Here is a 12,998-nt window from a genome sequence, read left to right as displayed (position 1 = left end):
ATATGAGCACAATTCACAATGTAGGTAGATACTTTTCCATTGGTCGTCCCTCTCTTCTGCCACACATCAGTGATTAACTAATGCTGCAAAGATGGGGAAATGCCCATCAGGACACAGGGTAAGCTGAACTAGATGCTACATATGGGGGCAGGGGCGGGGGAGAAAGGAGCTCATCATGGCTGCCATTTTCCTCAGCAGCTGCATGCTCATAATACTGTGTTTCTTTGGGGGCGGGGGCGGGGGTGGAGGCGGGGACAATGCTAAGAAAAAGGCTATAGAAGACAGTAATGGGATAATGGCAGAGAAGGTGGTGGCCTCTGAACAGCTAAATTCAAGCAAACAAATGTCAGTTTTGCCCCTTTGATTTACTATCGATTAAAACCTTATTAAAATTATTTTTTTTAAAAAAAGGACAGCCATGGCACTATTGCCAGGTGACACTTTTTTTAAAGAAATGATTGCTCATTCCCTGGAACCTAATTTTGGTTTTGAAAAAAACTAATTGTGTAGCTGTCATTATTGATGACAAGACCTTAAGAACATAATTGTGTGTGTGTATCTGCTGCGGCCTTAGAACGGCTTTGCTCCGCTTATCGTAGTAATTGGAAAACCAGTTAACATGATTATACATCTCATTCCTCATTTAAGGCGCTGATTTTGATGCCACAAAGGGATAGTGATTACGAAAAGCACCCAGAGATGCATCTAAGGCAGAGGCAAGGCTGGGCCACAGCTTCCATAAGCACAACGGACAGAGCTCGATAGCCAGTACAAGAAAACCTCTTAAATACTCCATCCATTGATATTGTAGACCAAGGGTGGCCAAACTATGGCTCTCCTGATGTCCGTGGACTACAATGCCCATGAGCCCCTGCCAGTGTGGATATCTGGAGAGCCAGAGTTTGGCCACCCCTGCTTTAGGCAGTCAAGAGCCACTGCTGAGACCTTCTGACTTAACTTTCTTCAATTCACCATCCTTGTTAAGGAGAAGAGTCAAATTGCCCAGTAGAATCAAAGAAGAAGAGCTGTTTTTTTTAATACCCTGCTTTTCACTGCCTGGAGGAGTCCCAAAGTGGTTTACAAACACCTTTCCTTTTCCCTCTACACAACAGACACCCTCTGAGGTAGGTGGGGATGAGAGAGCTCCAAGAGAACTGTGACGAGGCCAAGATCACCCACCTGGCTGCATGTGGAGGAGGAGTGGGGGACAACACCCAGTTCTCCAGATTAGAATCTGCTGCTCTTTAGCCACTAGACCATACTGGCTAATGGATTAGTTGTTGCTTGTAAGGGACTTGGAAACTGGGATGGGGTTGAACTAGGAACCTCAGTGGCTGAAAAGTAGGCTGGTAAACCACTGTGGTCTGCATGTACTCCATGTCTCAGGGCCTTTTTAGATACCAAGAGCTCATGGGAACTTTAGACACCACATAGAAATCTAAAGCATCAGCCCCTTGGACACTGCCCTTGGCTGAACGCTATCCTCTGTAGTTCAGGAACCAGCCTTTTCAGCTCAGATCTCTAAATCCAGCAGTGGATCTTCTAGGCCTCAAGCCAGTAAGAATTGCCCATGACCTTGATATTCCTCTCTCTATGGAACCAGTCTTCAGTATCCCACTGGAGTTCAGAGGATGTGACTGCATATATTATACTTGTGCTTTGGAGGGATGGGGCTGCTCTGAACCGCCCTATATTCTAACTTCCTTCATTGTTATTCTTCCCATTCTCCAATTCATTCCCCAATCTCCCCTTCAGCGTAGTCCCAGCTGTTCTAAATCTTCCTCAAAGGTCCATCCCAATTAAACACAATACATTTTTGGTATCAGCCTTTTGCACATTCAAACGTTGTATATTCCTTCAAACATAGGATAGGTTATGGTTAAACAAGCAGGAAACCCTGAGAGACAGAGACAGAGAGGGGGGGGGAGGAAACAAAGAAAGAGAGAGAGAGAGGGAGGAAAGAAAGAAAGAAAGAAAGAAAGAAAGAAAGAAAGAAAGAAAGAAAGAAAGAAAGAAAGAAAGAAAGAAAGAAAGAAAGAAAGAAAGAAAGAAAGAAAGAAAGAAAGAAAGAAAGAAAGAGGCAGGGAGCCAGCTCGCCAACCCATTAGATCAGGGGTAGTCAAACTGGGGCCCTCCAGATGTCCATGGACTACAATTCCCATGAGCCCCTGCCAGCATCAGCTGGCAGGGGCTCATGGGAATTGTAGTCCATGGACATCTGGAGGGCCGCAGTTTGACTATCCCTGCATTAGATGAACCCATTTCACACAGATCTCTGAAAATATCTTCATACATCTCTTTCACACCTTATTAAGTCTTTACCATTACCTTTTTGTTTATTCAGTACCTATTTTTACAGGCAGTTCCCATCTGATTCAAGCCTGTTCTTTATTTTCCAGACAGCTGGGGTTCCTCCTAACATTAATCTTCAGTTAATTTTGGAAGGTAAGCAGATTTAATGTACGTAATTTAATGTATCATAAGCACACCTGAACCAAACAACTTTCTTACTGCCTGTCTTAATGATCTTGGTAATTCATGGGGGAGAAGAGTTCAAATTTTCCTCTTAGTTTTTCAAAGCTACATAATTCATCTTGTGAATTAAAAAAACTAAGAAAAGTTTTTTTTTTAAGGAATGGAAACACCTTTTCCTGAACCATCGTTTTAATCAAGCCACCTGCCTGTTATCTTTGATATCCTGAGAATATTAGATCATGGTGTTCAGATTCTGTGAAGACCTAAGGGGGTGGCAGGTTACAGTGGATGAGCTATAGGGTTGTGAGTGTCCTGCATAGTGCAGGGGGCTGGACTAGATGACCCAGGAGGTCCCTTCCGAATCTATTATCCTATGATTCTATCATTAATCCCAGTCACCCTTTAGTGTAATTCTTCCCAGCAAAAGTGAAACTCTAGAGCTCCAAAGGGCCTCTGGGTATTCAGGCAAGTCAAAGAACATTGGCCAATTCGCTCTTGACTATTGGTCCCTACAGTTTCTATCTGCACATGCACAGTATGGCTTTGTAAGAAAGGCTGCAGTTGTATTTCTAGTTCTAAGAGCTAAAATAGGTACCACCTTGTGGTGCTCAACTGGTGATGGAAATATTAAAATATGCAAAATATGTAGTGTGCATGATTCAAAACCATATGAAGTATATCCTACAGGGGGCAGCAGAGGGGATGTGTATTTGGCATAGTTAGATTAGGAATGTCCTAATATATTCCAGCAGCCCCCTCCTATGTCCTGATTAGTGATTTTCCACTCATATGGAAAACAAAGGTACTTCAAAAGGTACTGCAGTGTTTTCAAGTAGAAGAATGCCTTTCCCAAGCAATAAGGGTGAATTTTAAACAGCCATCCTTGGAGAAGGGCATATACAAAACACATGTATTCACACAGGGATTGATTGGAAGCAATCAATTGTATCCAATGCAGCAAGGGAGAGAAGGGGGGCAGGAATGAGACAAGCTCAGAATTGGGACTCATGCATAGATGTAAGAGGCTGCCTCCTTTGTAATTGGGACTCTTGGACGCACGGGAGACTTTAATTATTAAGACAAATTAATTTACTGCGGCATGCCAGCAGTTTTCTCATGGTAGACAATCTGCTCTAGGTCAACTGGACTGAGACTTCTGCTCATTATATTACCTCCCACATTTCAATATTAAATCAAAAGGACAATTCTTTCTTCCTTTCTTCTTGTACTGATGTGTGCTCAATCACCACCGAGCAATTCTGTCAGCCTCACCCGCCTCACAAGTCGCCTGGTGTGGAGAGAGGAAGGGAAGGCAATCGTAGGCTGCTTTGAGACTCCTTCGGGCAGTGAAAAGTGGAGTGTGAAAAACAACTCTTCTTCTTCTAGGCCCTGATAGAATTGTCCTCCATGAATCTACCCAATCAACCTTTAAAGCCATCTATGCCTGTGGCCACCACTACATCATCTGGCAGTGAAAGCCGTGTTGCTGTCTAAAGTAGTATTCCCTTCTGTCTGTCCAGAATATCCTGCCCATCGGCTTCATCTAATGCCCTTGTATCTGGGGGCACCAACAACACTCTTCTTCTCACACCCAAGTTCTTCTCCTTGAGCTCTCTTTCTCTCACACACTCACACTCTCCCGGAAGACTCTTTCCCACCGGAAGCAAGAAAAGAACCAAAGGGCTACATCAGTCACTAAAACAGGAAAAATAGAACCAAGAGTGATGCTGCAGGTCAAGTAAAAATTCCCTATGCATTTTGCCAATAGCCTTCTTCAGCAGAATCTGTAATATAATATGCAAACTAGAAGCAAAGCCTAATGCACCCAGGAATACAACAGGGGCTAGCACATACACCTGCACTGGGAACCTCCTGGATTCTGTCCCTCCTCCCTCCCCCTGCTCCCTGCTTGATCTTGAGATCCAGTGTGATGCAGTGGGTAAAGAGTAGCCAACTCCAATCTCAAGAGCTGGGTTTGATTCCTGACTCCTCCTCCATGGGGGTCTGGAACCCTCAGGAAGATGAAAGAGAGAAAAAGAAAAGAGAAAGAAAGAGGGAGGAGGGAAGGAACGCATCAGTTCCCCTGGAGAAACTAGCTGCTTTGGAGGGACACTGGCCGTCCTACCCCCAACCCCCATGTACCAGTTTCTACAGAGCTCACCATTGTCCCTGCCATCCCATCAAATCCAACATCTTCCAAAGGCCAGGCTAGGAAGGCTGCAGGGGGGCTGCCACCTTCCTGCCCCCCACGTCTTGCAAAGTCTAGGCCAGGCTAGGTAGGAAAGGCCAAGGAGAGTGGGCTGCCTCCTTCCTGCCCCCCATCTCCCAAAAGCCAGGCCAACCAGGGAAGATTGTGGAGGGGCTGCTACCTCCCCACCCCCACATCTCCCAAAGGACAGGTAAGACTGAGGGGGGTTGCATCCTCCTTCCCATCACCTCGCATCTCTCAAGGGCAGGCTGAGTGGAGAAGGCTTCTGGGTGGAGAAGGTTTCAACCCCTCTGAGGAGGTTGGGGGAAAGCAAAGAGAGCTCCAGTGGCCAGCTGCAGGGCCATGGAGATGTGTTGTGAGTCCAGGTTCTGTTAGGGAGGACTCCTTGGAGGAAAAGCCTTGCCAGCAGCTCCCAGCTTCACCTGAGCCTCAACTGGATGAGAACGTAGCCTAGCCATATGCTCAACAGGCAGAGAGTTCTGACCAGCAAGAGGGAATGGAGCTGCAGACAAACAAGGGCTTAGATTCCAAAGTTGTTGCAGGAGCTCCTCATTCCTCTGCCCAACCTCCAGCTGCAGTTCCCTGCCTTGTCACCCCACTAGCTCGGCCAATCAAGCAATGCCAGCTAAGTGCTGGAAGAGAGCTCCAATCTAAAAGGCACCACACCATGTTAGCAATACAGCTGCTGACAGCAGAAAACTGTGAGTCATCACAGTGTGAGGACTGAGAGACAGCTGACAGCATATATTAACCTGAGGCTGAGAGGCCTGGGTTGTGGACACAACCTGTGACCTGCTCCTTCTGCTGATGCTCTTGGACTGCCTGAATGAACCCTTGATTCACTGGACTGTGTTAAGACATTCATTATATTCTGTCTGTCCCTTGGAATTCTCTTTTTGAAATACTGATTCTTGTTTTTTTTCCAGCAGAGAGCTGAAACCTGAGACCAACACAGGAGGGAAAGGAAGCAGCAAGTTTCCCTTACTTGCATGGGGGAGATGGAATGTGAGAAGAGGCTGATGGGGCAACTTACCAGCAGCAGGGCCTTTCAGAAAGGCCAGAACCTCTTCTACGTACCAAAAAGCAGGAAAAGGAAGAAGAGGACAGATAAACCCTATGTTTGGCCCTCATTGGAAGAGTGCCCTCTCTCTATTGGCCGCACACCTCCAGGAAGGGCCAATTTGAACTGATTGGCCTCATTAGTAGAATGCCATTTGAACTGATTGGTCTCATTGGTAGAATGCCATTTGAACTGATTGGTCTCATTGGTAGAATGCCATTTGAACTGATTGGCCTCATTGGTAGAATGCAATTTGAACTGATTGGCCATAATTGGCAGAGTGCTCTTTCCCTATTGGCAGCACACAGCCAGGGAAGGCCAATCAGGTAGGGAGTGAGTTCTCTGCATGCAGTTTGAACTGATTGGCCCTCATTGGTAGATTGCTCTCTCCCTATTGGTGCCACATCCCCAGGGAGGGCCAATCAGGTAGTGAGTGAGTTGTCTGCAGGCAACTTCAGCTTTATAATGTTTAGTGATAATGATGAGTTCTGCTCATTATATAGTGGTGGTTATTGAGTTGAAATTATGTAAATAAATAAATAATAATGTTAAGAGTCAACCTGCAATTTGTACAGTAGATGTCAACCCGATACAAAGCTATGAAGTATAACCACCACACCTTATTCTAATTGCATGAAAAAAAAACAAGGGAGAGGTATCAGGCTGGGTTGTTACTGGTACCCTGGTGACACCCAGCTATTTCTGTGAATGGATTTATTTATTTATTTATCTATTTATGCCCCTCCCCTCCCAGCACGCTGGCTCGGGGCAACATCAGCATTAATTCATAAAACATACATAATCACTGTGATTTGAAATGCAATATAAAAACTTCAAACCATACAATCTTATTGTTATATCAGCTGTTTGTTCATTTAGGAACATACAATTCTCAGATTTCGGGGGTGATATCCATGTAGGGAGCCCAGACGGTGTTTCATTGGAGTCCTCTTGCTGTTCATTTGCCCCAACCCAACCAAATGCCTGGAGGAAGAGCTCTGTCTTATGGGCCCTGAGGAACTGACTCAGTTCCATTGGGGCCCTTGGTTCTTCCAGGAGCTAATTCCACTGAAAAGGCCGTGGCCCTTCTTTTGGGCCAGGGATCACCAGTTTGTTTGAAATGGATAATATTAATGTCCTTTGGGGGGTGGGGGGCATAGTCTCAGGAACTCTGGGGCCTAATTGCTTACAGCCTTGAAGGTTAACACCAATATCTGAAAGCGGATTTAAAATTCAGTGAAGCTGCCTCAGGGTCCTGGCCTGGTGGAATACTCTGCCAAATGAGATTAGAGCCCTGCAGGACCTTAAAAAGTTCTGTAGGGCCTGTAAGACAGCTGTTCCTCCAGGCCGATGGCTGAGGCCAGAAATAACACTGAAAAGATACTGGCCTTCCTGAAGGCAACATCTCATTTACACCATAGGGAAGGCCCAAGGTCACATAGGAAACATCATAGCTGAGTTGGGATTTGAACCTAGGTCCCCTGGTCCTAGAGTTACACTCTAACCACTCCACTGGCTCTCTGACCAAGAATATAGGGCATTTTAATCTATGATGGTGAGAATCTTTCTCTGATTACCTGTTGTGATGGAGCCGATGATGGGCTCAGAGCTGATGAGGCCATGGACGGCCACCAAGGACACAATGTACTCTGTGGATGGTTGCAGGCCACTCAAGGAAGCATGTCTCTTGGTGGGGTCCAACATCACTTGCTTGGTTTCTTCTTTGTCTTTCGGGCTATAGTTCAGTATCAGCTTATCTGCTGGAGGAGAGGGATCACTCCAAGTGATGTTCACGCTAGAGGAAGTCACATGAGAAAAGTGGAGCTGCGTGATTGGTCGGAACCCTGAAAGCAAGAACACAAAAGAGAGCTGCAAGACTGGAAAAATTATGGGTTGGGTCTTTTTCAGCCTTGAAACCCATGCAGTGACAGTCAGCATTCAACACAAGAAGCTTTCCTATACTCAGAATACTCTTTCAAGGTAAGTATTGTTTCTTCTGACTAGCAACAGTTTCCCCGAATCTCAGATTAGGGCTCTTCACATCACTCTCTACCTGAGCCCCTTTTTAAACTAGAGATATCGCAGACTGAACCTGGGATGCTTCGACACAAAGCTACAGGCCCTTTTCAAATATACGTAACTGCATACATAACCAGTATATCATTTACTTGGAATTAGGGTCAAGAATGTCCAGATCTCTGTGTTCTAAGTAGTGTTTGGCGAATGGTGGGAGGATAGTGGGTGGGGATATGGAGTGCACAACTCTGGCTGTGGAACCACATCAATTCTGGGGGGAACTCCCCCCCCCCCAAAGGGACTTCGGTAACTCTAAGAATCACTACAATTCTAGATCCACTATGGTTTCTGGTGATGCCTAGAGCTATCCTATGTCACTACTGTTTTCTTTAATAGAAGTGATGGAGTGCCATATGTGATGTTGCCATGGATGTAATTTTTCCCAGTGGCTGGACAACAAGAATGGAGGACTCCCCCACCCCTTTTAAAGGAATTGGGCCTCCACTTATAACATGGTTACTAAATCTGAGAGGTGGGAAACAGGTGTGGAGGATCCCCCATCTCTTTTAAGGGAATGGGACCCGCACTTACAATATGGTTGCTAAATCTGGATTGGAAAATTCCTGAAGAGTGGGAAGGGCAGAGTTGGGGAGTCAGTAAGAAGAAGCAGAGCTGTTTTTGTAGCCTGATTTTTACTAGAAGAAGAGTTAGTTCTTATATGCCGCTTTCCTCTACTCACAGACCTATCAGAAATGCAGCTGCACAGTCCATTTTGAAAGGTTCTAAGCCAGCGTCCGCTGCAACATTTTGTGACAGCAAGTTTCACAAATTAATTACATGTTGCATCAGCATGTACTTCCTTTCCTCCATAGTACATGTAGCCTTGCTCATTTTGACTGGCCGATCTGGAGTTCTAGTATTATAGGAAAATGAGTTCTCGCTATGCACTTTCTTCACTCCATGCATAATTTCGTAAACCTCTATCATATCCCATGCTCTCTTATTTTTCCACCCAGAGACTCCCTAAGACTTCGGCTGTTTCCTGCAGGAGAGGCGCTGCAACCCTTTGATCGTTTTCCTCATCCTTTCCGGAACCTTTTCTGACTCTACGATATCGTTGTTGAAACGAAAACTACACAGCACTGTATTCTAGATGCAGCCACAACAGAAACATTTGGAACATTCCAGGTTTTTTTTTTTTTTTGGAAGGGGGGGGTTTACTATCCTGGATAATTTGGTGTCACCTTCCAACCTGGCTATCACACCACTAATCCCTGACTGCTGATCCAGTAGGAAAAGTCCCAAACAGAACCTTGGAGGAGACCACATTGCCTAGTTCCTCAAGTAACTCAATTTGTCCCTCAGTAGCTGCCTTGACATCCCCTGAGTTGGTACCTGTAAACGCATCCACTGTCTTTTCCAGGCTCTGCTGCCGGCCTCTCTCTGCAATGATAGAGATGGTATACTCTGTCCCCGGCTCCAAGTCCAATAGAGTAAGCTCAGACTTCTCTTTGGCCACTGTAACCTCAGACGCCATTCCTGAGGAAGGCATGAAGATGACCCGGTAGTGATCAACGGGGCCCTTGGCTTTGGTCCAGGCTACCGAGATCGATGTCTCCGTGGAAGCCGTCACGATGAGGTCACGAGGGCTGTCGAGCTCTAGAGCAGGAGAAGAAAGTTATGAAAGTCACCTGTCACTAGCATTCCAGATCTGCTTGGGAATGGACCAGTCTTAGAGAAAAACATTCTTCTCAAAATTCTCCTCAAGAACATATTTTGTGAGGGCTTTCAAGTGAAGAGAGATCCATGCAGTGTCAACTTGACCTGAGCAGCAGTATAGGAGTGCTGGTCCATTCTGTGTAGAGCGGTCAAACTACTCTTGTGAGGTGCCCCATCTAAGGGTTGCCAAGCCACAGCCTAGAGGAGATCTCTGCATTTTGTCACGGGTTCATAGTCACCACAGAGGTGAGTGCTGCAGTCCTCTCTACCATGGCTTAATTGAGATATTTTAGCACCCAGTGTAGAAAAGCTAAAGGGCTCCTTTCTCCTCCTTCTCCTCAGTGGCAATCAATTACCCATGAAATAACTGACCATCTGCATATGTCCAAAATCCTCTACCTGAACTGGCTGCTTTGGTGTGTCTAGCACAGGGGTAGTCAAACTGCAGCCCTCCAGATGTCCATGGACTACAATTCCCATGAGCCCCTGCCAATGCTTAAAAAGGTTGCGGACCACTGCCAAATGGTACTGCAAAAGCCCCTCAGTGGGAGCTGGGGAGAGCCCTCCCACCCTGGGCCTGCCATTTCTGGCTCTGGTAAAAAAAAAAGGGGGGGGTGAATTAAAAAAAAATGCTACCCTTATTTGTGCAGGTTGATCTGCCCCCTCTCAAAGTGAATAATGATAGGCCTGGAGTGGATGGGAAGGGGAGGGCCCCCGGTCATTTAAACTTTTGCTGCAGAGGCTCCTCTCACTTCCAAGGGGGGTGTGGCAAGGAAATGATGCTGGCCAGCTGACATCACTACAAAAACCAAATGGGGGGGGGGGGGAAACCTGGAACCAAATCCATAAAAACCCAATTGACGATAGTTAGGACCTTCAAGGGTTGAATGGCTGTAGAAATGTTACAATTGTATTATACTTTTATTGTGTACAATTAAAAATAAAACGTTAGGAATTAAAAACATATACAGCCCATGCGCTATTGCAAAACAGTGTGCTGCCAAAAATGTCAATGGCATGTATTGCAAGACATGCACTAATAAGAGGACACACCATTGAAATTCTGGGCAGCCTTGGGAAGAGAGCTAATGACTGCAAAGTAGACATCTTCTTTCATTACGGGACTCTGATGCTTTACAGGCTCTTACTTTGGAGCTTTTATTGGCTGCCGTACGCATTTGATGTGTGTTAAGAACTGGTGCATGTTAAAACCAGACCTTTGAAGAAGGCCCTATAAGGGCTGAAATGCACTGGTCTAGTGGTTCATATCGTGCATAGCACACTGTTTTGCAATAGCCTATGGGCTGGACATATGTTTTCAATTCCTAAAGCTTTTTTTTTTTAAAAAATGTGCACAACAAAAGTAATACAATTGTAACATTTATACAGACATTCAACCCTTGGAGGTCCTAACCATCACCATTTGGGTTTTTATGGTTCCAGCTGACATCACTTCCTGGCACCTTGAAGCCTGAAAAATATTTCAGTGGTCAGAGGGCTGAAAAAGGCTGCACTGGTGGCTTGATCCAAGGAAAAGAGCCAGTTTGGTGTCGTGGTTGGGAGTGAGGACTTCTAATCTGGTGAGCCGGGTTCGATTCTGCACCCCCCCACATGCAACCAGCTGGGTGACCTTGGGCTCGCCATGGCACTGATAAAACTGTTCTGACCGGGCAGTGAAATCAGGGCTCTCTCAGTCTCACCCACCCCACAGGGTGTCTGTTGTGGGGAGAGGAATGGGAAGGCGACTGTAAGCCGCTTTGAGCCTCCTTCGGATAGAGAAAAGTGGCATATAAGAACCAACTCTTCTTCTTCTTTTTCTTCTTTTTCTAAATAATGGGGGTAGAAAGTGCCATCAAGACCAGCCCACTGGTGTGAGTCCACTGGGTTTTCAAAGCAAAGGCTAAAAAGAGGTGGGCTTGCTGTCCCCTGCCTCTGTATCGTGATCCTGGACTTCCTTGGAGGTCTCCAATCCAAACTGTGATCTGGGTTGACCCTACGTAGCTTCTGAGATGTGATCATCATGGGCTAGCCAGGACCCTCCAGGTCCCTATTAAATAATAAAACATAATAAATACCAGCACAGGGCCCTTTTCCTGTTCTCCAAGAGACCCTGTGATAACATGCATTTAGACCGGCTGTCAAAAGTTTAAACAGAACATAAGGGAATTCTGCTAGCTGGAATAGAGCGGTACGATGTGGGATCTAGGAATCAATATCCCGGAAAGGGACGCCAAGCTTTTATATTTGCAGCTGTGATCATTGTATAAACTCCACATAAAGGCAAAGCTGTTTGAATTCCTACTGAAGCGCTGGCTGCAAAACGCTTCTAAAACAAAATCACAGCTTGTTTTATTTTATTTTTTTTTAATGACTGATTTCCTCCGCCGGAATGACGTTGGTCTCCTCTTTTGAATTCTGTCTTCTCCAGAGCGAAAAAACAACCCGGGCTCAGACAGGGCACTGTCTCTTCTTTGATTATGCACCTCAGCTGCTCCCGCAGAGACCCAGGGAAAATGCTCTTTCAAGGGGGAGAAGGGCTCTTGTTAAGGTCTCTGCCTGACTCTAGTGGCAACAGCCAAAGGTATTTTGGCAGAGCTCTCCTTCAAACCACCCTGGCTTTTCACTCTCATTTGCCTTGGTTCTTCCCAAAGGAGATGCAGAAGGCAGCTGTGACTCCATCTACTGCTTGATGTGACACACATCCAGAGCTATTGGAAATTCTGGACCAGATCAAAGTTGTGTGAAGACAGGCATCCCGAGGAGGAACCCATGGCTTTATATATAAGAAATCCTTTACCTAACCCAGCGAACCCTGGGGTTACAGGAGAGTAATGAGTTATTATTATAAACCGAGGGTTATGAGTTTTCCCCCAGACTTTCGGATGGCTGCTGACATCACTAGACATCATTGGAGCCCACTTCCCCTGTTGCTCTACAGACCTAGGCCTATTCTGCACATGTAGGATAATGCACTTTCAATGCACTTTAAAAGTAGATTTTCCTGGTCTGCACAAGCAAATCCAGCTGCCAAAGCACACTGAAAGTGCATTATCTTATGTGTGCAGAATGGGCTCTGGACTCTGTCTCCACAAAGGAAAAATGGTAAATGATCAATTGATTGGCTGGCCTCTGCATCTTTTTTTCAGTTCCATGGCCCAATTTCCAGGATTCCTCGGAGCCTGAAAAATATTTCAGAGGTTCCTCCACAGTCAAAAGGTTGAAAAGGGCAGGCCTAACCACACAACGCAGGAGAAAACAACACCTGATTATGAAAAATATAGAATATCCCCCTGAATGTGTTTTTTAAAAATATTTAATGTATTTGTGACCACGCAGGAAGGCGGCAGAAGCCGAAACGCATCTGGTTTTATGTGGTTCACAGGACAGATTCATCCGCCAGGAATGTTTGCCCAGTCTGACGTTCAGACCCCTAAATGTTTTTCATTTGATACATCCACACAACATAATACTTTTTTTTTTTAATTTGTTGTGGCTTGACCCTTTCGGCACAAATCTAAA

At 45.6% G+C, this 12,998-nt stretch overlaps 1 protein-coding gene across 2 annotated transcripts in view; it reads right to left on the bottom strand.

The window, feature by feature from the left end:
* Positions 1-12,998, bottom strand: part of TNR (tenascin R) — a 536,279-nt gene that overhangs the window by 40,531 nt on the left and 482,750 nt on the right. For both annotated transcript variants that reach the window (XM_077332511.1, XM_077332512.1), the window contains 2 exons: positions 9,156-9,419; positions 7,322-7,588 (listed from right to left, as the gene is read on the bottom strand). In XM_077332511.1, the coding sequence (XP_077188626.1) occupies positions 7,322-7,588; positions 9,156-9,419 (531 nt within the window). The remainder of the gene's footprint in view (positions 1-7,321; positions 7,589-9,155; positions 9,420-12,998) is intronic.

The sequence above is a fragment of the Paroedura picta genome, chromosome 4 (genome assembly GCF_049243985.1).
Source record: "Paroedura picta isolate Pp20150507F chromosome 4, Ppicta_v3.0, whole genome shotgun sequence".
Classification (NCBI taxonomy): domain Eukaryota; kingdom Metazoa; phylum Chordata; class Lepidosauria; order Squamata; family Gekkonidae; genus Paroedura; species Paroedura picta.
This window is presented reverse-complemented; position numbering and strand designations above follow the sequence as displayed.